Below are 25,158 nucleotides of genomic sequence, written 5' to 3'. Positions count from 1 at the left end.
ATTTCTTTGAGAAGTTTGTAAAATTTTTTTGAAGCTTTAGTATGAATGTTTCTTTTTTATTAAAGCTTTTTATTTACAAAACATATGCACAGTTTGACAACTTTTTGAGCATAGTTCCAAATTGCTCTCCAGAGTGGTTGGATCCGATGAATGCATGCTTCTTTCTAATTTTTAAGCATTGTCTTTTTTGATTTGTCTGCTTGTTTCCTTGACATTTTTGGTGGCTTTAGCCAATTTCCCCTACATATTTCCCTTTTACCAACTTTCTGACTCCTCCTCTTTGGTCAGAATATTTCCAGCACTAGGATGCAAAATGTCCTCTATCTTTTTCTTGGGCAAAAGATAATGTCTGCTTCCAGAAGAATCTATTCAGTAAGAGAAGAATCCCTTATAAATTATAAACCCCAATCTCATGGCTGTCTTTGTGTGTCCTTGTCAGATAGTGACAGCTGGTGAGGAAGTATTGTTAAAAGTGCTTTAAGGATTAAAAGTTCTCCAACAGTCTTTTGACTTTCTTCTCCTGTGAATTAAACTGTAATTGCTTTATTTCTAATTCATAATTCCTCTTTTGGATTTTTTAAAAGAGTTACTAAGGAGAGAAAAATGGAGAAAATGTCTGGTCTTATAGATCATATAACCTAGAAGTCCCATTTGCATTCTATAGTTACTTATCATGTGTCTTTAGCTTACCTTTTCAATCATATTATATATTGCACTCTGGGGTATTGTGTGTTTCTGCCAAATGAGACTTCTTGCTGTTTTCCATTTACTAAGTTCCACTTCCTTTCTATATCCCCTTCTGCATTCCTTTGTACTGGCTATTCTTAATGTTTGAAAATATACTCTTTCCAACCTTTTACCGGAAACCTATCTTGAAACCTCTAATTACTACTAATCTGTTCCCTCAAAAATTATTTTGGATTTTATGTATTTATATAGTGTGTATATATACACACACATTATATATGTGTGTATGTGTGTAGATAAATATATATACACATACAAATATGTACATTTTTTAAACTTTTCAAGTTGTGTGCAACCTCCTTCTTGGTACACATTGGTATTAAATGAGTGAATCCTTAATTTACTTTAAATAGAATAGGTATTGTTTTAATTAAATGGTAATAGTAACCACATCTTGGCTTGAGCCTTTTAAAGAGCAGGGATCAGTTTGGTCTCCCTAGCAATGATTATGCATTTTTCATAGTGCCATATGAAATTTAATGTTTAATAAATATGTTTTGATGAGATGATAGGGGTGAGATGAGATAGGAAAAGGGCTATTTTTGGAGGGTGGGAAGAAGGATTAGGTAGGGAAGGGAGAGTGAAAAGATTGATATTTTAGATCTTCCTTTTTTGAAAATGTAATTTTAGGTAAGGCGACTTGAATTTTATGTCAGTATGAACATTTCAAAAAATTTGTACTGGAAAAAAGTTAACATTAACCAATTAGGGCAGTTTTTGTATTGTATTGTAGAGGGCAGGTATTGTATTATGTATACATATATAATGTATAATTTTGAAGATCTGTAGTATTGAAGAGAAAAGTGTTTAAATTTTGTTCTGTTCCTTGTAATCTTTGCAGGGGAAATAAAATGAGTTGCATGAAACTATAGTGGCTAACTTTGTTAAGCATACATCTATATGTCATCCTTTTCGTCTCTCAGAGCCACCATGGATACTGCTAGCCATAGCCTTGTCCTCCTGCAGCAGTTGAATATGCAACGGGAGTTTGGTTTTCTCTGTGATTGCACAGTTGCCATTGGAGATGTTTACTTCAAAGCTCATCGGGCCGTGCTTGCTGCTTTTTCTAATTATTTCAAAATGATATTTATTCATCAAACTAGGTAAGGATACAACCATTTATGTATTTATTGATTCACTGATTTAAAAAAAAAAAAAACCATAGCTATCACTTCCTTTAAACCCTGTACCTCCCTATAGTACTTTTCCTGAAAGGATAATAAGCCATCATGGCAAATGCATTTGTGGTCTGTGCCATATTTTCTACCTTTAATCTACCACCTCTATATCAAGAAGAAGAGAGCATGTATCACCGTACACACTCTGCAGCTTTGGATAGATTTTTGCAAATAAGAACACTTTTTAATTCTAGAAATTATTAGAATTCTTTCATAATGCTATACCTTATAACGTGCACCTTGATGTTGGACTGCCTTAGTAAAATTATATTACCTTTTTAATGAACCATTTTTTTGTTATATCAGTATCAAAAATTTGATTCCTTTTCTCTCCTGTTGGGTCTAACATAGACTTGCCCTTTGAGTTCTGCATAAGTAATTGTCATATAATATAGTTCCACCTTGAATTCAGATGAAAAATTTCAAAAGGACTTTAAAGTTCTTCATATGTGTTCTTTGCTTCTTCCAACATCTCTTCCAACACCTTCCAACAAGGTGTACATCTTTATAGAAAATATCCTTCACATTTTACTAGTGAGAAAACATATGATTCCCAAAGAAATAAAGAAAATCATATATCTCTTAAGTTTTGCTTCACAGTCAAAGTTTTTCATATACACACACATACATACATACATACATACATACATACATACATACATACATACATCTAGATCCGCATTCTTCCAAAGGAGATGGATTTGATTTTAAGATACTTTGACAGATGGAGGAAGGATAAAAGTTCTTATAAAATTCAATATTGAAAGTCAGGATCTAAGTTTTTGTCAAACTGGCAATGTCACCCTGGATATATCATTTAGATATCACTTTAAATTCATCCCAGTAAAAAAATTTCCCTGTGTGAAATTAAGAATTAATATCACAGTATCAATGTTTCTAGGCGATAAAACCATATGCCCATAGATTAAGGCTAGATGGGATCACAGAAGTCATTTCATAAATATACAGAAGGGGAAGTGGCTTGCTCAGGATCACACAGAGGCAGAGCCAAGATTTTAAGCCAGGTCATTTGGGTCTGACTCCAATGCTCTTCTTTCCCAATTGTACACTGAGTCCTTATTATTAGCTGATTTTTCAGTGTCTAGCATAGAATACCTTTTTTACTTCAGAAGGATCTTCAGATTAACCTCCTAAGCAAGATTTTTATTTTCACTAGGTTTTTTTGTTCTTCATCATAAAATCATACTTGATCTCATTGGATTTACCTTTGATGAATCATCCTGCTCGTCATTTCTTACAGAACAATAATATTCCATAATATTCATATACCACAATTTATTCAGCCATTCTCCAACTGATGGGCATCCACTCAGTTTCCAGTTTCTGGCCAGTACAAAGAGGGCTGCCACAAACATTCTTGCGCATACAGGTCTCTTTCCCTTCTTTAAAATCTCTTTGGGATATAAGCCCAGTAGTAACGCATAAAGCAACTTTTATAACTGTCATAAAAACACTTCCAGCAGACCATGTTGCCAAAGATAGAATGGGTTCCATAAGTTGGTTTGGATTTTGCAGACCAGGAACCCAGTGTTATGCACACTATATAACAGCATACTATTTTAGGAAAATCACCTCAAGAAGTAAATGGGAACTCATGAATATCAAAAGTAAGGCTACTACTAACATCACACTTTGGCCAACAACAATCCATTTCCTTTATTGTTAACATTTCAGTTGGGGATGGGAGAGGACAGCTCCCCTCAGTTTTTAGGTCTCCACTAGTTTCTATTACTTGAACGTTAAATTCATCAACTAAGATTGTGTTTTGTGGAGCATTTGAAAGTGCTTTTTGGTTAGTTATTACAACTGTATATATTCAGCATATTATTTATAGTAGTGGGATATTGATTTAGGTAATGAAAGGCCTAATCCTTGGAGTCAGAAAACATGGATCCAAACTTTTGATATATGCTGGCTATATGATCCCATACAAGTCACTTCACCTGTCAGTGCTTCCAAAACTATAGTTATAGAGCAGTTTCTGGATCTTTGTTGGTAAAGAGTTTATTCCTGAAAATAATCTATACCAGTGTAATCATAAGTCTGACAAAACATATTAGGGATATGTGTGTTTACACCATACATACATACAATATACATGTGTATCACAGATAATTTAAAGAGAGAAGTAAGTCCAGCATAATAACTCAAATTTTCCATCTGTATATCCTACCTTCAATTTTGAGTTTTTAGAACTAAAACATGACAGTTTCACTGAATAAATGAAGAATTGCCAGTGAAATCTGAAAATGATAAGCATAAATTCAGATTACTCTATCCAGTGAGATCCCCAAGTTTGATATGATTGTAAAAAAAAAAAAAGTACCTTTAGCTTAACATTGTCACTTTATCAAAATAACTATGTTAAACATGGGACAGAACAATTGTCTCCTTTGACATTTAATTTAATTTTTTTAAACAGTGAATGCATAAAAATACAGCCGACTGATATCCAACCTGATATATTCAGTTATTTGTTGCACATTATGTACACTGGGAAAGGGCCAAAGCAAACTGTGGATCATGGCCGTTTGGAAGAAGGAATTCGATTTCTTCATGCAGACTATCTTTCTCACATTGCCACAGAAATGAACCAGGTCTTTTCTCCAGAGACTGTCCAGTCTTCAAATCTGTATGGGATTCAGATCTCAACCACACAAAAAACCACAGCTAAGGAAGGCCTGGAGATGAAAGAGAACCCTTCTAATAGCAACGGAAACAGAAGTGTTGCCCAAGGTGACCACCCCCAGTTACAGCTTTCCCTTGCTATTGGGTTGGATGATGGCACTCCAGATCAGCAGATATCCCATGCTTCTTCTCAGTCGATGGAGGAGCTTCAGAAGCCTCCAGTATCTATCAAGCAAGAAAGGTGCGACCCTGAATCGGTTGTGTCTCAGAGCCACCCCTCTCCTTCTTCAGAGGTGACAGGCCCAACTTTCACTGAGAGTGGCATCAAAATACACTTGTGCCATTACTGTGGGGAACGCTTTGACTCGCGGGGTAACTTGCGAGAACATCTCCACACTCATGTGTCTGGGTCCCTTCCGTTTGGAGTTCCAGCTTCCATTCTGGAGAGTAATGACCTTGGGGAAGTCCATCCCATCAGCGAAAGCAACGAGGCTCTTGGAGAGTGCCACCGGCTCAATACCTTTCTTGTCAAAGAAAACGAGCAGCAGCCTGACCACCCAAATCGTGGCAGCATGGAACCGTTGCAGATCAGTCAGCTGTCGCTGATCTCCAAAGACACAGAACCAGTGGAGTTAAATTGTAATTTTTCTTTCTCGAGAAAAAGAAAAATCAACTGTACTATCTGTGGTCATAAGTTTCTCCGGAAGAGCCAGTTGCTGGAACACATGTACACACATAAAGGTAAATCTTATAAATATAACCGATGTCCAAGTTTTGGGAATCCAGTGGCCCAGAGATTTCAGCCATATTGTGACAGCTGGTCCGAGAGTCCTCTGAAAAGTTCTAGTTTGTCTCAAGAGCGCTTAGATTCCTCATGTACTTTAGAGTCTGACCTCACACAAGAAAATGTGGACACCATCTTAGTAGAATAGCTTTCCTTCACAATAGCATCATTGGTTTTGAAAACAAGGGGGGAGTATATAATCATTTTTATTTACAATTCCAATCCCTAACTCCCTTTTAGTATTACTGAATTGTTCATCCTGTCATCCAAGATTTTAAAAGCCAAATTTTATTTTATTTTCAAAGTGGCAACGTTAATTTGAAATCATCATTGCCCTTGATAAAAGAATACAGCAATGAAATGACTTATTAAAATGCAAACTTTCCATTAACTAGATAATTAATTAGATAATTCTTTAGAATTCAGCTAAAATAGTCAAGCTAAATTCAGGAATTTTTGTAATTGGTAATTTAAATTATTCCAGAAAGTAGATCATATATCATATAGAATTTAAAGTAGATCAATTCTGTTCTAAAGGGTTATTCCAGAACCTCACTATTTGATTAATATCTCACACAAATCATACCCTACAAAGAATATTCCATAGTTTTCATTATATAGGAAGCAAGTAATTGTTAACACTGAAGATGCTAAGTATAAAATATCAGAATTGGTTACTACAGCATAATCTTTATTAGTCATGAATATGATCTTAAAATTACTTTTTTTTAAACTTCCAATCCTAAAACACAATGATATGAATTATAAAGATTTAAGTGTAATGTGAGCCTTTTTTTTTTTTAAAGTTTTTAAGTTTGCCATTTATTTTAGTCAACTATCCCAACATTGAGGAACTAAATTGTTTTTCATGACTATATCTAAAACCCATGATATTACCTTCCCATTCATAAGTTTAATGTGACTCCCATTTCTAATAGTGCTCTTCCCAAGACTAAGACAGAATTATTAACATTGTCAATTCATTTTGCTGCTCTGACAAGTCTTGTAGACTTCTTATTAGAATGCCAAAGGATAGTCTTGTTAACTTATTTCTTCTATTTAAAAAATATGTTAAAATGCACAGAATTCTAGAACAACAAAAGAATGTTGTTTTAAAGTAGACTTTTTTTTTGTAGTGACTTGTGATTAAAATTGAAATATAAGAAAATAATAGATTTGTTTAAGCTTCTTTATTGCATTGTTTCTTGAGTGTACTGTGACACTTAACCTACCTTTCAGTAAAGAGTCAGTTGAGAAAACTATTCCAAATAGTACTGACTGAGATGATTTTTCAGAGAAAATATTTAATTTTAAGGGAATGAACTTTTTCTGAATGCTGATTAAAACTTGAAGGCAAGGGTCCATTGAGCTTTCTGAGTTCAGGGTTGATACATAGGGAACCATAGCCGAGTGTCTCTTTCTGGACAGTGGTTATGGGGGAATGGCTGTTTAAGGTATTAGACAAAGTAATTTAATCTTTAATTTTATTCTTTTACTCAAGTTAGGCCACAGGCCACAACTGGCCACAAATATATTTATAATTTATTTTTTAAATAATTCATATTTTAAATTAAAATGTAATTATGCTTCCCTTTAAGAATGTAATTTTCCTGTTTGTTTTTTTTTTTAACTTTTATTTCTTCATTTCTTCCTCCTATCATTGATGTAGGTCACTGAATAGGAAGTAGATAGTTAAATAGTGAGTATTAGGTATATCTGTCTTATATGTTTGTTGGGCATAAAGTCAAGGAAAGTAAGAATGAAGATTTTATGGTAGGAGTGTTAGACATCCTAGTCTTGCCCTTAAGAAATCTCACATCAAAAAACACTAATTTAAGGAAGTTTATTCTGATGTTTTTGGACATTAAAAAAAATTGGTTGGCTAAAATGCAAAATATGTATATATGTATGATTTTCCTTAATCCTCATGCTATCTCTCTGTTTTAGGAAGTGGAAAAGCACTACTAACACCATTTTACAGAAAAAACCCCAAAACCTGAATCTCAGAGGTCAAGTGGTGGTGGTGTGGGGACTGACCCCAGCCTTCATTTATTCATTTATTCATACATACATGCATGCATGCATTTGTTCCTTCGTTTAGCAAACTTTTGTTAAAACACCTTCCATGGGCCTAACACAATGTTCTAAGTCTGGTGTTGTTATTTAATAGACACATAGGTTAGCAAAGACAGCCCTCCACCCCCCACAAAATCAGTGAAATAATTTGGGACGTCATTTTGTTTTCTTCAACATAGGTGTGCAATATCAACCTACTTCACAGAGATCAGCATGAATCAATTCAGTCATGAATTTTGAATCCTCTAAAATATGTAGGTTTTTGGCTTATAATTCACTGATATAGGGAGCTTCAGGCCAGCAGCTCATCTGTGACTTAGAGCCTTTGAGGGCCCATGGCCATAAACAATATGTATCATCGTCCAGGCTTGAACCCCGATCTGCCTAACTCCAAGGCTTTCTCACTGTCCATTCTGCTACTCTGGTAATAAGCATTATCACATTACTACACAAATGCAATACACAGATGTCCCTTATGAATCATCTTTAGAAATCTCTCCCCTGTCACTTTGCAGACCTTAAATATAGTGGGTTCCTTGTCTTGTATTTACCATCTGCTAGCTCAAATGCAGCAGTTGTGGACCCAAGCAGATTTCAGAAAATGCTGTACTTTTCAGAGATGTTGGTTGTGATGTAACAGTATTTTTATTTTTTTAAATCAGGTAGATTGTGTCTGATTGTTATGGATTTTGTCAGTATTCAGAGAATGTTTATTTCACCTGCCTTACAAAGACACTGAGAACCTTCTGATTTATAATTGTCCAAATTTTAATTTTTTGCTCTGATCTTCTGTTTTCTTGTCTTTAAAAGGATCAGAGAAATGCCTCCTTCATGGGTGTTACGATTAATTATGAAACTGTCAAAGTGTTCAGTCTTGTTAGTCCCATGTGCAGGAGATCTTACTGTTGTTGTTTCCCTCTATTCTTTAGCTAAGCTTGGAACTTCAGTATTTTGGGGCATTCGTGCAAGAACGCCCTGGAAACATGGAAATTTTCTAGCTTGTTAACAGCTTAATCTTATGAGGCATCAAGGTTGAGACGTTAATACTTAAAATCTGAAATTTAAGATATATGAATGTGAACTTTAAACATGTGTTCCAGCATCACTAAAAACCAGTTAATTTCAATATCTGGTGAAAGCACATTGAACAATAAAAGGGGAAAGCCCTTAATTTTTTAGGTATAGTACAAACAGTTGAAAAGGGAAAAAAAGGATAATGAAATATATGAGTTCATGCCCTTATTCATTCTTTTGGAAGCAAAACTTCAAACAAGGTAAAAGGAAAAAATAATAGTCTTAGGATGGTACAATTTCAGTAAAGCCTTTTGGCTTAAGCAAATTTTTGATGTTGAAACTGAAGATTGAATGTCATTTTTGGTAGTAATTTAGATTAAAATATAGACTGTGTGAAGAGTACAAAAAACCCATCTAGTTTAGTCATTGCATCTTTGTATGTTTCAAATTGCAAATGTAGCTATATAGTATTTTCTTATGACCATTGAGTTTAAAATTCTCCATACCAAAATCAGTAAATTATTATTCTGTGATATAAATCTGTTGGATTTAAGGGGGAAATTATGGTGAGGTTATGAATCGTCCTCTCCAACTCACTTCTCCCAACATTGAATCTTTTTAAGTACAGGAAAAGCCAAGCCCATGATTTTTCAGGGCTTGGAGAAGCCAGTTCATTGTGCTTTATTCGGTATGTGTCTATGACACACCTTGCACACCTAAGCTGATGTTCATAAAGCTTCATTTTTCCTGTTACTAATTTGTCTCTGTTGTGTGCCTACTGTTTTGTCAGGTAGATAAAATATTAGCTGGAAGCATTAAAATATTTGGATTATAAAATTTGCATAATTAAAAAAAGCCCCCATAAGAGTTTTCAGAGGACAGGTAATGCACAGAAAATAGAGCATACCAATACCAATAATAAACACACTGTATTATTGCATGACAGAGTTATGCAATTCCAGTTATAATGACTAAAATGTTTCAAATATCTGTTCCTTTAAAAATAAAACTGTCATCCTTTTATTGGAATGGAAGCAATTGCATTTTCATGTATTTTATCAAGAAAAAATAAATTTGTGTGACAATTTAAAATACTGTCTGTGCTTGTTTTCATAATCATTTAATTTGTGAAAATCATTCAGTTTGTGAAACATGTTCAGGAAACAGAATAATTGTGATAAAGCATTAATTTTTTAATATTTAGCTTAAGTATACCTCAATATGAAGAAGTGAAAAAATTGGATCCCTCTCTTATCTTCTCCCCTTACCCTTTGTTTCCCTCCTTATCCCTTGCCAATTATTAATCTACACAGTTAGACATTTATTAAGTTTGCTGTCTTAGAGGGGTGTGGTTCATGACCTCAAAACAAAGATCATTGATCACAGATCATCAATATCATAATGAAAACATTGGAAATATTTTGAGAATTACCAAAATAACACATGCTGGTGGAAAAATGGCACCTGTAGACTTCCCCAACAATGGATTGTCACCATCATTTGATTTGTAAAAAACACGGTATATGTAAATCATAAGATAGTGAGGTGCAATAAAATGAGGTTTGCCTATATTAAACCAGATGAAATGAAGGGGTTTTTTTTGTTTGTTTGTTTTTTGTTTTTTGGCTGAGGCAATTAGGGTTAAGTGACTTGCCCAGGGTCACACAGTTAGGAAGTCTTTTGTCTGAGGTTGGATTTGAAAATAAGGTAATTTTTTTTAAACAAATTTTAATGTACATATTTAAAACAAATACAAAATAGAAAAAATATAAAAATAAACAAAATTCATGTACACAGCAGGACATTAATATGTAAAATGCATGATATGTAAGAACAAATTACCATTTCAAGAAAGCATATATAATGGAGCACTCAGAACTATCCATCTTTTCCTTGCTTCCTTGTAGATTTTTTGTTCTCTGCTATTCACTTTTTATTTTTCTTTCCCCCCTTTTGTCCCCTTCCCTTCACTTCCACTTAGAAGGCTATAGTTAACCATGAATATATTTATGCATGCAAATTTAAATACACATACACACAAATATATATATATATATATAATATCATATTACACATAGAAGATAAGGTAATTCTTAAGAAATATAATATAATTTACATTAAAGCCAAATACAAACACAAATTGCTTTAAACCAAGGTTAAGGAAGGAAAACCAAGAATTAATGCATTTTAAATTTATTTTATTACCTGGAATCATGTTTAAGTAAATGTAAGTAAAACTTAAGAAATCTTTTACTTAGTTATGCTTAAAGAATTAATTTTAAGTTTACAGAGGTGTGTACTAAACCTTATCTTCATAACTTCCTGGTAAGTATTCTCTTGTGTTTCATAACATTCTGGACTAATTAGCTGAATGGTAAAATGAGCAGTGGACTTGGAGTTAGGATGATCTGAGTTTAAATCCAGCCTTAGACTAGCTGTATGACTTTGAGCAAATTACTTGCCTTTGCTTCAAACAAATAAAAAAAGTAATCCACCTTGAGTAATCTACCTTAAGTAATCTACCTTGACCGTTCTCTTCCATCCCCTGTCTTCCCTGTGCCCCCAAATAATAACATTCTAAAAATTTGACGTGTAAGCAATAATTAATATCAATCTACAAGTATTTATTTGTTAATAATATTTTATTTTTCCAAATATGTGCAAAGAGTTTTCAATATTCACCTTTGCAAAAGCTTGTATTTCAAATTTTTCTCCCTCCATCTTCTTTCCCTCTCTCAGCAAGCAATTCAATATAGATTAAACATGTGTAGTTCTTCTAAAAGTATTTCCATATTTGTCATGTTGCACGAGAATAATCAGATCAAAAGAGGAAAAAAAACAAACAACAACAATAATAATGATTAAAAAAAAGGCAAAAATGCTACTCTTTGATCCACATTCAGTCTTCATCGTTCTGTCTCTGGATGTGGATGGCTCTTTCAATCTCTATTTTATATATATATATATATATATATATATATATATATATATATATGTTATATATATGTTTTATATATATATATATATATTCTCTATTGGAATAACCCATAAGCATTTATTATGCACCTATAAGTGTGTCAGGCATTGTTTCAAGCCTTTAGAAATACAATGGCAAAAATTTTGATCCTGCCCTTCAAGAAGTTTATATTCTATCAGGAAAACAATATAAATACATGTAAGAAAATACAGGATATGAGGCAGGATAGTAGTGGTGGATTTAAGTAGTATGTCAGTGAAGAAGATCTGGTTTCAAGCTCCCCTGAATCTAGGCAGTCTAGGTAAATCACTTAATTTAGTGACATAAGTATATTTCACAGTTGCAGAGCAAATGCTGATCTGCATTGGTAAAGAGTTCTTTACCAGAAGATCCCTATATCTCAAGTTCTGTGGAAAAAAAACCCAAAAAACAAAAAGTAATTTGTGTGTGTTTGTGTTGGTGGAGGTGAAGGTGAAGGTAGTGGGGAAAGGCATTAATAGCTAGGAGAAATCAGGAAAGGCTTCTTAAATCCGATGTCACTTAATCAGTCAAACATTTACAGTCACATTGTGACTTTCCCCCTGCAGGTTTTGATATATCGGCTTAAGAAATTGAATTTTTTGGGGAAATTTTGTAGCAGCCACATAGACAGTATATAAAAGTCAGCAGGCACAGGGACTATGACCAAATACTTTACCCAGATTTTTTTTTTTTTTTACATAGGGAAAATTTATTTCTCTAAATTATTTTTTAAATTAAATTTTTTTATTAAAGCTTTTTGATTTTCAAAAGATATGCATGGATAATTTTTCAACATTAAATCTTGCAAAACCTTGTGTTCCAATTTTTCCTCCTTCCCCCACCCTCTCCCCTAGATTGCAAGTAATCCAATATATGTTAAACATGGTAAAAATGTTAAATCCAATATATGCATACATATTTATAAGTTATGAAGCTGCACAAGAAAAATCAAATCAAAAAGAAAAAAAATGAGAAAAAATGCAAGCAAACAACAACAAAGAGTGAAAATGCTATGTTGTGGTCCACACTCAGTTCTCACAGACCTCTCTTTGGGTGTAGATGGCTCTCTTCATCACTGAACAATTTGAACTGATTTGAATCATCTCATTGTTGAAGAAAGCTACGTCCATCAGAATTGATCATTATATGTAGTATTATTCCCATGTACAGTGATCTCCTGGTCCTGCTCATTTCACTCAGCATCAGTTCATGTAAGTCTCTCCAGGACTCTCTAAAATCATTCTCCTGATCATTTCCTATAGAACAATAGTATTCCAAAGCATTCATATACCATAAGTTATTCAGCCATTCTCCATCTGATGGGCATCCACGTACTTTGCAGTTTCTGGAAAGGGGGCTGCCATAAACATTTTTGCACATATGGGTCCCTTTCCCTCCTTTAAGATCTCTAGGATATAAGCCCAGTAGAGGCACTGCTGGGTCAAGGGGGATCCACAGATAGCTCTTTGGGCATAGTTCCAAATTGCTCTCCAGAATGGTAACCCAGATTTTTCAATAAGGTACTGTAAACACTCCATAAAAGAAAAATTCAGGCTTTTCTGATATGAAGGGAATGCTATATATACATATACCCAAGATATATACATATACATATGTATGTATATATACATACCCAAGAGGCAAACGATAGTCCCTGCCTTCAAAGAGTTTACAATCTAATGATGTAAATAAATATACACAAGATCAGTAGGAAGCAATTAAAAAGGAAGATCCTGGAATTAAGGGTTGGAAAAGGCTCCCTGTAGAAGAATTTTAGTTGGAATTTAAGTTGGGTAATAAGTGGTTGGAGTTGGGGGAGAGCATTCTCGGCGTGGAATTTTGAGTCTTACTTTGAAGAACGGGATTTTTGGAGGTAGACCAGCAAGAATTCTGTGTTAATAAGCCTGGAAATGTAGATGAGACAGCGAATGGTTTAAAATGACAAAGCAAGCAATTTGCATTCTCAGTTAACTTGGAATTAGGTGAAATTAGGTGAAAGTAAGCACAGCCTTGAGCTTTGGAATTTTTGTCCCCTTTATCTTATGCCCAAATCTGGTGTAAACTGTTCTCTGAACATTTGAAATGTGCTCATTGAGAAGTAATTATTTAAAAATGATAAGCAGTGAGATAATGTTGATAGTTATTCCTTGAAAACTGGAGAGGTTAAGTGATTGATTTGTTGGACAAAGCATAGGGTTCAAGACCTAATTGGAATTCTTATTCGAAGTCCAGAACTCCAGCCACTGGGCATGATTGTCTCTAACTTGAACATAACATTTTTTTCATATTTGGAAGAGGACCTCTTTTTGCGAGTAGAGATTTTAATAAGAAGGGAGATCAAATTTAAGTCTGCATCCAATACACAATAGAGAAGTGTGTGGTAATAGGGCATATACCATTAAGTTGATCCCTCAAAAAATAGGATTTTTGCAATGGCTAGAAAACTTTTGCACTAAATAGTCAATAGTTTGATTTTTTTTTTCTTTTAAACTTTCTCTTTAGGGAAAGTGGACTTATGAATATTTTATAATTACTAGTAACTAAGTTTTTTTGAATATTTATTATTACAATTTTTTATTTTCAAAACATATGTATGGATAATTTTTCAACATTGACCCTTGCACTTGCAAAACCTTGTGTTCCAATTTTTTCTGTTCCTTACCCCTACCTCTTCCTCTAGATGGCAAGTAATCCAATTATGTTAAACAAGTTAAAAATATAGTAATATTAAGTATTCAGACGAGTTCCCTTAAATTGTATGATTTAGTCTTTTATGTTAGACTGCTATGAATATTAATAGAAAATTTAAAGGTATGTACATTAAAAAGCATCTTTTATATTCAGATGACCTTTCATGTGGATTATGAATCCCAATGAGCCTATTACTATCTGCTTATGAAAATGAAATATTTTATTTTCATGTTCTTTGTTCCTGTATACTTAATAATTTTTCTATCTTGAAAGGAAAATATATTGATCCAGAGTAGATCATCCCTTGTTGCAGATAGATGTCAGTAAGCTCCTTGAAGATTGTCTTTTGTCCCTTTTTCTATCCTCAGTGCTTAGCACAATCCCTGGCACATAGTAGGTGCTTAACTAATGTTTATTGAATTGATAGAGCCTTGGAACTAGTCAGGAAGACCTGATCAGGTTCAAACTTCAGATGCAGAATAAGTCTCAACTGGCTCCTAATAACACCTAATTCTCAGGGGTTGTTGAGAAGAGCCAATAAAGTAGCTTTTGTAAAGCTCTTAGCACAATTTTGACACCTAGTTGATACTTAATAAATGCATGTTCTCCCTCATCACAGAAAAGATTTTACTAGTTATTTGTTCTATCATTGGATTGGCCAGCAGGTGGCAACAGTGTATCATTTATATCAAGAATCACATGGGGGGGAAAAACCCCATGACCACATTTAGCTTGTGTCAACTTAATGTTCATATATTCAGTTTCCTTATTATTTTTGGTGTATCACCTGACTTTAGTCCTTCCTAAGACTTGCTTTATTTTGCATAGGCTTGAAACCAAGGCAACATCATCCTCTGACATCTCCAGATTTAGGATAATACTAGTTTGTAGTTAAATGCATTATAGAAATACACAACGTGGTTCAAGTTATTATGCAAGGGCTTTTAAGTACCACCTTGGGTTTTTATGATACCAGTGAACTGGGGTTTGGATTTCTATTTCAGATGTTCTTGGAGACTCAATGAGGTTTCCTTATTGTGATATGTTAAAAAAAATTAGGAGAAGAAGCTTCTCTGGGACATTCCTGCTTCCTTTGGTTCCTGACACCCATCCTCCTGGGTTCTGTATTCCAGTTTTCAAAACGGTGTTCCTTCAATTCATTAAGAAGTGGTTTTTGTAGGACCCACATGTGCAAAAATGTTTGTGGCAGCCCTTTCTTTGTAGTGGCAAGAAACTAGAAGCCCATCAATTAGAGAATGGCTGAATAAATTATGGTATATAAATGTCATGAAATATTATTGTTCTGTAAGAAATGACCAGCAGGAGGAATATAGAGAGGTCTGGAGAGACTTACATGTACTGATGCTGAGTGAAATGAGCAGAACCAGATCATTGTACACAGCAACATTAAGATTATACAATGATCAGTTCTGATGGACTGGGGTCTCCAACAATGAGGTGATTGAGGTCAATTCCAATAGACTGTGATGGAGAGAGCCATCTACACCCAGAGAGAGAGGACTGAGGCGACTGAATGTGGATCACAACATAGTATTTTCACCTTTTTTTCTTCTCGTTTGCTTGCTTTTTTTCTTTCTCATTTCTCCCCTTTTTGATCTGTTTTTTTCTTGCACAGAGCATGATAAATGTAGAAATATGTATAGAAGAATTGCACATGCTTAACATATTGGATTGCTTGCTATCTAAGGGAAGGGGTATGAAGGGAGGGAGAAAAAACTTGGAACACACGGCTTTTCAAGGGTGAATGTTGAGAACAATTTTTGCGTGTATTTTGAAAATAAAAAGCTATTTTTAAAAAATGACCTTTCCCTCTTCATTTTCTTTTATCTAGTTTCCTATTTTATCTAGTTTTTATTCTTTCTGTCAAGTATTTTATTCCTTTATCTAGCTTCATAGCTTTTATTCTTGTTATTCAGTTGTGTCTAATTCTTTGTGACTCCATTTGAGGTTTTCTTGGGGAAAAAAATGCTAGAATGGTTTGATATTTCCTTCTCTAACTCATTTTACAGATAAGGAAACTGAAGCAAATAGGATTAAGTGACTTGCTTTGTTTCATACAGCTACTAGATATCTAAGGCCACATTGGAACTCAGGAAGATGTCTTTTTGACACACCCCACCTGGCAGCTTTAATTCCAAGGTTCCTTCTCCTTTGAAAAACAAAAATCCCCCAAAACTTCTCCTCTTGGGCCTCCTTTCTTCAACCCTCTCCTTCTGGGTCTCTAACTCAGAGCCCTATGTACATAATCCAATTTCCTTACCACCCTCTTCATATCCATGATATTCTTGACTTTTGATCCCAATCACCTAAATTCCAACAATTCCTTTACTCTCTGATTGCCTTGACTTCCTTTTTGATAAAATGATGAGGTTGGATTAGATAATCTTTAAATTTCTTTTGAGAGCTAAGCTCTCTAATTTCTGCTTTTCTCCTCACATTTGTTTTGTAGTAGGATGAACCAGTCCCTCGACATCTCCAGAAAAGTGTCTTCATAAGACCAAAAAATGCTAAGTCAAAAGACTCCTAATTTATGGTGGTGTGTCAGAAACATTTGTCACCAGCAGATTTAATTAGCAATAAGGGTTTGTTTCCTCCTCATCAGAAATATCCACTGCTGTCCCCTGGGACAGCTAGTGCCTCTTGTGGTCCTGCTGTCTCCCCAATAGAGAACAACTTGGGACATCTGAAGAGGACAGTGCATAGAGTGCCAGACCTGAAGTCAGAAAGACCTGAGTTCAAACTCAGCCTCTGATACTTAGCTGTGGGATCCTAATCAAGTTACTTAACCTCAGTTTGACTCACTTTCCTAATCTGTAAAATGGTGATAATAATAGCATCCATTTCTTACGTTTGTTCTAAATATCAAATGGTATAACATTATATATAGCAGGTACATAATACGTGAATATTCCCTTCCTCTCACTCCCAAAAGTGAGATTACTTTCCCTGCTTCCTGAGGGGAATTAATTGATTGGGCAGTATACAGGGCTTTAGTTTTTCATTATAAGCTGAAATGGTAACTAGGACCTTTTGACTTAGAATTGGAAAATATCTTCCATATATTCATTTATTTAACTCTGTGAGGATCTGTACCTAGAGTAGCAGTATGTTTTTATGGGGAACCTGTGGCTGTTTAGGATCACCAATGTATGTGTTACATATCACACCCTTTGTGTACTGAGGAAGTGTCCTTGCAGGAGAATAATTGGGAAAGGCACTTGTTTAGTAATAATGTGCAAAGTGTTATGGCAAGTGGGGGAAGGGAGGCACAAACCAAAGAGCAAGTCAGCTCCTACTCTGACACCCTAAAAGGAGAGATAGTATATTATAGGAGGTTTCAGTTGTGAGTTAGAGGAAAAGGTTCCGTTGAACTTAGGACAGAGGGGCCAGAGCAGATGTCAGGGCATCTTCTTTAATGACATTTCCATTGGTAAGCTATTTCTGATGCTGAATCATTTGGCAATTTCAAGGACTTTGGTGGTGAAGGGTTGTAGCAGGGGAAGTGATGGCATCCATTTCAAAATTTCACAATTCTTATAAAGCCTGTGTTTCATATTTTATACTTTTTTATTTTTAAAAAGGGATATTTAAAAACTTTTCATATTTAAATATATGTATACTATACACACATAGTGGTATCATAATAAAATATGGAAATTATATATTATCTGTAACATCTGTTTTATATTTTTTATTTTAAAAGAGCTGCTTAAAAGCTTTACATGTTTAAATATGTGTATAAATACATATAGTAGTTCCTTACAGCATGATATACAAATTATATATTATTTATAATATGTCTAATTAATTAATTAATGTCTAATTACGTTTCATATGCTACACTTTTTTCCATTTTAAAAAGGGCTATTTTAAATCTTTTCTATATGAAAAAAATATCCACTATCACTTGGACTGGTTGAACAGGTATTTATTTCTAATCTCTCCTTTTCATTTTACATATAATACTAAAGAACTGGCCAGCCTTCTCCAGCCTCTTTGTAAGAAGCCACTTTTAATTTTCCTGAAACCTTGAGATTGGGTGTTGGGAGGAAAGGGGACCTGCAGTTAAATCCTTGGTAAAGCAGGAAGTGGTGAGATGACATTGCTACCTGTGTTTTCCCTTTCCACTAGGAATCCTGGAAGCAAGGGGAAAAGATAGTGGCAATGACCTGCTTATATATATATACATATATATATACATATATATATGTATATATATATATATATATATACACACATATATATAATGTATTTTTCTAAAATTTCTAAAATTAAGAGCAGCTATTTCTAAAATGGAAAAGATCCAATTTGTCTTATTTTCAAGGAGTTAGATAAAATTGTCCCCATCCCAACAACATTGTGTTTAATATCAGGCATGCTTTCTGCTTTGTGACAATCTAATCTAACATTTATTTTTAAACATTTTTTCCCTGAGGCAATTGGCATTAAGTGACTTGCCCAGGGTCACACAGCTGGAAAGTATTAAGTGTCTGAGGCTGGATTTGAACTCAGGTTCTCCTGACTTCAGGACTGCCACTATCCACTATCTGTGTGGCACTCTATCCACTGCTCCATCTAGTTGCCCCTAATCTAACATTTGAATAGCTCTCCAGCCGTTTATGGGTTTAGGGATTTCCTTCCTCTATCTGCTCCTTAATTAATTAGTCAATTTATTTAGGCAGTTGAGGCAATTGGGGTTAAGTGACTTGCCCAGGGTCACACAGCTGGAAAGTATTAAGTGTCTGAAGTCACATTTGAACTCAGGTCCTCCTGACTTCAGGGCTGTCTTCTATCCACTGAGCCACCTAGCTGCCCCTATAATTTAGAAAAATAAAATTCTGCCACCTCCAAACTTGTAGCTTGTATCCACACTTGATGGAGTTGGACTCATTTAAATCTAGTCGGTTAGCACTTAAGGTTGTTCCCATTTTTCCATTTGTATTATTCTGGCCACCTGGAGTACTGCTTTGTCCTATCCTGTTATGTCAGCATTTTGGGGAGGGGTTCTGGAATTCTCAAAGGCTAACCTAGTAGAGTCTTTCAAGGTACTGCCTCTCTCCTTAGACTTAAGAACCTAGTGAAATTTGTAGAGACTCATTAGTTGGTACATAGCTAATTTGCATTACATTTTTGACCGGGGAAACTCAGGTAGAGGGGTTTCAACATGTAGTGCTGCAGGAAGTATCCACACAATGATGAAAAAAGCCTTTTCAAAGTATTAAGGTTATCTCCGAGTGATAAGCAGGCAAGTATGGCTCTGCACAAATCTTATTCCATTCTTCAGCTATGAAGCCAGATTGGAACCCCTGCTGACCAAAAGAACCATTTGAGTAAGCGAGGCCCCTGCAGAACTGACTATAACACTCATATGCACTTGGTCCCTTTTGGACCAAGTTTGAGAAAGAGACAATGGAGAAGGACATCTTCTGGTCCAAATGGAAGTTCCCATGTTTCTCTCCATGACCTTTCACAGAGACTGTAGAAAATGGATTGCAAGACTTTCAAGAACTCCTAGGTTCACAGTCCTGGGTGTCCTAGAAGGTGCAGGTAAGTCAGATTAGCTGAAATAGCACCCTGAGGAAGAGAGAGGAGGCAGCAAGTGGTGGAAGGACCTCAGGGGATAGTGTGTGTGGTATTAAACCTCACCGTGGAGACAGCCCCAAACCCTAAGGCCAGGAACCCCGTAAGAGAACCCAGTACAAGTGGTCCAAATCCACCCTGGCGGTCACTGAAGGAAGCAGCATTTGTGAGGGGGCAGCTGCCATTCCCCCACCAACTGGGCAGCCAAGTTAACCCTGCTGAAGGAACAAGAGAGAAGCAGCTGGCTCACATATGTGCTCACCTATGTACACATGGCATATGTGCAGACATGTCTCCATGGATACAGTGATAGTGGTGCTTTATGGAAAGGGGTATAAATTGAGGCTATCAGAATCAGCAAGACTTGCCTCAGACCCTGAGCAAGTCATTTAATGTCTCTATGCCTCTGTTTCCTCATCTGTAAAAATGGGAGACCTCCTAAAATTGTGAGAATCAAAGGAGATAACATGTAAAGTGCTTTGCAAACTTTAAAGTGCTATATAAATGCTAGCTATTGTTATTAGCATCATCATTTTGCTTTGGAGCAGAATTTGGTTTTATTTGGTCTGTTTGAACCCTATGATTACTGGGTTTATCAACAACAGGATTTTATGATAAGATACTCATAATGATCTTATTACATATCACTTAAAAGGCATAGACATAGGAATAAGCACCCCAAGGAGAGTGATATACAAGAGGTTCCAGTTGAATAGCATAGTTCTTATAGTGCTTAAAAAGAAATAGTTAACTTCTTAACTGCAATCGATAGATTAGTGTTTATCTTGACCTCAAGGAAACATAATTTGTCAGCCAGTAAACTTCTTAACTCGGAAAGAGGCATTTTTCACATTAATACTATCAAAAAATAAAGCTTTTAAAAAGGTGATAAAAATTACAATGAATGAAATTGATGAAAAGTCCACTCCAGTAAAAATGGCAAAAATATTAGAAAGGCAAACAACTAGAATTCATCTGGAATTGGGCCTGTCTTCGAATTGCTCATTGGTTTATATGAAATTCATATCTCCTTCATGTTTTAAATATCCCTTACTGTTTGGGTGCACTTATTGAAAAAAAGAGTATGTGATAATAAGACAGAGTCATGATGTAAGGCATCAATTGACCTCTCCTTTTTTTTTTTTCCAACCAAAAGCATAAACGGAAGATGAAGTTTTATAGCTGAGCTATGTTTAGTAGTTCAATTTTAAGCTTTCTGTGCTTAGAAAAGAAACATAATGTATTCATGTTTCACATACAAGAGATAGACCAGCCATATTATGCAAAACACAACATGGACCTGATACAGCATATTTAATCTGGATGAGTAATTTTTACATATTAATTCAGCTTAAGACATCTCTTTTCTGCACAATTTCTTTGACAGTAGTATCTGTTATACAGAAATATAACTCTAGCCATTTTAATGAGAATCACAAATGCAACTTGAACTTTTGTAATATCTCTTCTACTTAACATTTTCAAGACAAAGTACTACTATAAATATATGTAGCATTGAATTTTGTTCCTGCACCTGTTCACATATTCAAAGTGAATACATCATGTAGTTATTTAAAAGCTCTGTATATTGTCAGATTTACTTAGTTCTGGTTAGGTCAAGACAGAATTAATTACACTTAATAATACTTCCATTTGATAGTAGAATCATAAACCACACAACAAGGGTTCTGAAATTTTTTGTCATAGACCTTTTAGCATTCTGGTGAAGTCTATGGAATTCTCAGAATAATGTTTTTTAAATATATAAAACAAAACACATAAGATTATAAAGGAAACCAAAATATTATTTTTCCCCATCCAAGTTCATGGACCCCACAAAATCAATTTTAATTCAGGTTAAGAACCTCTGCCAAAAGCTCAAAGGCCTTTAAAGGTCACTAATCTAATCCCTTGGATTTTTTCCAAATGAAGAAATAGAGGCCCAAAAAGACAGATTTGTCCAAAATCTGGTGTGGGGTAGAGATAAGTCTAAGTCTGGTTAGACTGACTCCAAGTCCAGTTAGAATTTTCTATATGAGAACAACTTCTCTAAGAAATAGTCCCATTTGCATAAATGCACAGTCAAGGTCAGACCAAGATGGCTTGCATGAGCAAATGCAGGCGTCCCAGCTCCTTACATTTCAGCAAAACCTTAAAAATAGCACCAGACTGAATAATGATCAAGAAATTCACTGAGAAACTACATTAAATGGCTCCTTCCCAGAATTAAAAAGTCAAAGGTCTTTAGGCAATAAGAAAGGGGCCCTTCCAGAAAAGCCTGTGCCATACGCAAACAAGAAGGAAGCTTCTCAGCACAAGAACAGACCAGAGAAACCTACAGCCTGTATGTCTTTGTAAGCAAGAGTAGAGACCCCGATGATCTAGCACTCTGAATCACTACTATAGATCCAGGAGGGCCTAAAAACCAACTAGATGCATTTAGTTTTGATACACCTAGGAAGTGGGGGTCGATTCAAGAACTCTAGTTAACTCAGGTTAAAACCGGGGCTCATTCCCCACCCCCCCAAGAAGACCCAGCCTGGCCCTGGCACAAAGCCCCAGTTTAGGAACCATGGCTGAAGAAATGAGTAAAGAAGACGTCACTATAAATTGTTTTAGATCCAGAGATAGTCAGATATTCAACCTAGAAAAGAGGAACTACACAATTGCAAGCAAGATCAAAAACAAACAAACAAAAAATCAATCTTCCTCAAGAACTAAATGAATATCCAGAAGTGAAGCAGGAGATCAAAGTTCTGGAGAAAGAATTGAAGATGAATGAATACCTAAAGTAGGAAGTAGTAAACTTTTCTTAAGCAATGTATTCCTTGAAAATTGGAATAGAAATCAAGAACTTTATGAAATAAGAAATACTAGAATACAATAAAGCCATTAGAAAAAAATGAAGGAAAATGTAAAGCTATTTACTATCAAAAGCAATTGACCTGGAAAACAGATCAAGGATAGACAATTTAAGAATCAGACTCCTTGAAAACCATTTACCACAATTTGGACACTGTATTTCAAGAAATCATAAATGAAAACTTCCCAGTCTATTAGAACCAGACTCAAAGAAAAAAATCCACCAAATTACCTATTGAAAGAAAAAAAATCACCCTAAATTCAAAACATTTAGGAATGTCGAGCTAAAATCTAGAACTCTCATCTCAAAGACAAAAATTTGCAATAAATCATAAACAATTTAAATAGTAAGGAACCACAATGAGAATCATATAGGACCTAAAGTGAAAAGAGTTCTTAAAATACAGTAATTAAAAAAAACAAAAAATATCGATTTGTAATCAAGAATAATTTACTTTGTAAAGCTAAATATAATCTTGTAAGGAGAAATGGATTTTTAATGGAGCACAGGGCTTCTAAGCATTTCTTATTATACCAGAGCTATGGATCTATACCAGGATCTTTGAAATGCACCAAGGCACAAACCAAGATAAAGGGATGGGGTAAGCAGGTATTAATGAATTTCATCTCTCTCTGTCTTATACACACACACACACACACACACACACACACACACACACACACACAGGGTTTGGTGTAAAATTACTTTAAACTAAACTAGGGAACTGAGGGGGATAAAAAAAAAGGCTAGTATTAAGAAGGAGAATAATAGCAGTATCCTCACATTTGGAGGATAGATCATAAAAGGGGGAAGAGACTGAAAGAAAAAAGAGAATTAGAACTTGAGAAGTACCTATAGTTTGGGAATAGTTGAACAAATTATAGTTTATATTTAGTATACATATATAATATACATATACAATATATAGTATATAATTGAATTACATTAAATAAAACTAATCAATGATGAAAGATAATTTCAGAGAATCTTAGAAAGATGGGTGAACTGATGTAGCAAGAAGTGAACAGAATCAAGAGGACACTTTGTATCACAACACTGTAAAAGAAAAAAAAAACTTTCATCAATAGGGCAACTAATTGGTGCAGTGGATGGTGCATCAGCCCTGAAGTCAGGAGGATCTGAGTTCAAATATGACCTCAGACACTTACCACTTCATAACTATGTGACCCTGGGCAAGTCACTTAATCCCAATTGCCTCAGCAAAAACTAAAAAATTTTTTAAAAATTAAAAAAAAAATTTGATAACCAAAGTACCAATGGCAATTTATCTCTATCTCTTGACAAAGGGGTGATGGACTCAGGGAATAGAAACATACATTTTTTAATATAACCACTGTGTGGAATTGTTTTGCTTGACTATATGAATTTATTACAAGATTTCTTTTTTTCCTCATGTTTTTAACTGGGAAAGATTTGGGAAACAGAGGAGGGTACTAATCATGATGCCAATAAAAGGGGCCTTAGAAATTATTCCTAGAAGAGAACAGAAGGATGTTCAGATGGAACACACACAGGACAATTTTAAAAGTAACATTGAATTTTTTATGTGCTTTTAAAAGAGCAAGCAGTATGGAATAGAGTTATTCATGTTTTTAAATGCAACCTTCTTTTATATTCTAAAAAAATAGAAATTCAGAGCTTAGAAATCAAACCAAAGTGTGCCCTGAATTCTGCTCCAGAATGGAGTAGTCCTAGATATACTGTTGTAATAACCTGCAGGATTTTCTTGAAAGTTTTCAGTTTTTTCTAAGAGTCAGAAGTCAGGCCTAAGATGAAATAAGGAACTTTGGTATGTGTAGGCTCTCACAAAATGTCTTTAATGTGACCAGGTGGTTGTAAAAATTAAAGTCCTTAAAATGGGGATGCAAAAAAAAAAAAAAAAGTACATAGTAACTGCAGTATCAAATACAGTTTTCAAAACCCAAGTTACACATTTAAAAGGAATTTAGTTATAAAATGAAACTTAAGGTTCTCTAGGGAGATTCTTAACCTTTTTTGTAATGTGAACTACTTTATTAACTTAAGCCTATGAAACCTTTCTCAGAATGATATTTTTAAATGCAAAAGAAAAATGCATAAGATTATAAAGCAAATCAATTATATTGAAATAGTTATCAAAATAATTTCTTTTTAAAGTTTATATACCTCAAGTTAAAAATCCCTGTTCTAAAAGGTTAGAAAACTATAGATAACCCCTATGTAATTGGGTAGCTGAAATCAGAGAATCCTAAAAGTAATGAAATATTGTAAAAATCAGTCTACTTTGATCTCTAGAAAAAAGAGGTCTTAACTGATATAGAACAGCAATGAGTCCTGAATTGTTATGAAGGGGCAAAGGGATTATTTTTTAAAAGCAAGATGTTTAAAATTAACACTGAATTGCATTCAGTAGCCTAAAGTAGACAATAATCCTACTTACCAGTGCAGTATATAGGATTTTTCTGATTAAAAATCCTACTATTAATCCCAGACTTAATATAGTTGACATAAAATTGGTGATCACTTCAAAAGATAATTGTGTGGGTAGTTCTCTTAA

The 25,158-nt window shown here is 34.5% G+C and overlaps 1 protein-coding gene across 11 annotated transcripts in view; it reads left to right on the top strand.

Annotated features, from left to right (window-relative positions):
• Window positions 1-9,540, top strand: part of ZBTB25 (zinc finger and BTB domain containing 25) — a 93,525-nt gene extending 83,985 nt beyond the window's left edge. For 10 of the 11 annotated variants that reach the window (XM_074290359.1, XM_074290364.1, XM_074290365.1 and 7 more), the window contains 2 exons: window positions 1,671-1,850; window positions 4,369-6,526. In XM_074290359.1, the coding sequence (XP_074146460.1) occupies window positions 1,678-1,850; window positions 4,369-5,506 (1,311 nt within the window). In that variant the 5' untranslated portion in view covers window positions 1,671-1,677 and the 3' untranslated portion in view covers window positions 5,507-6,526. Of the gene's footprint in view, window positions 1-1,670; window positions 1,851-4,368; window positions 6,527-7,305 lie in introns of those variants that run through there. The other variant, XM_074290368.1, reaches the window with a different exon arrangement.
• Window positions 9,541-25,158: the final 15,618 nt, after the last annotated feature.

The sequence above is a fragment of the Sminthopsis crassicaudata genome, chromosome 2 (assembly GCF_048593235.1).
Source record: "Sminthopsis crassicaudata isolate SCR6 chromosome 2, ASM4859323v1, whole genome shotgun sequence".
Classification (NCBI taxonomy): Eukaryota; Metazoa; Chordata; class Mammalia; order Dasyuromorphia; family Dasyuridae; genus Sminthopsis; species Sminthopsis crassicaudata.
This window is presented reverse-complemented; position numbering and strand designations above follow the sequence as displayed.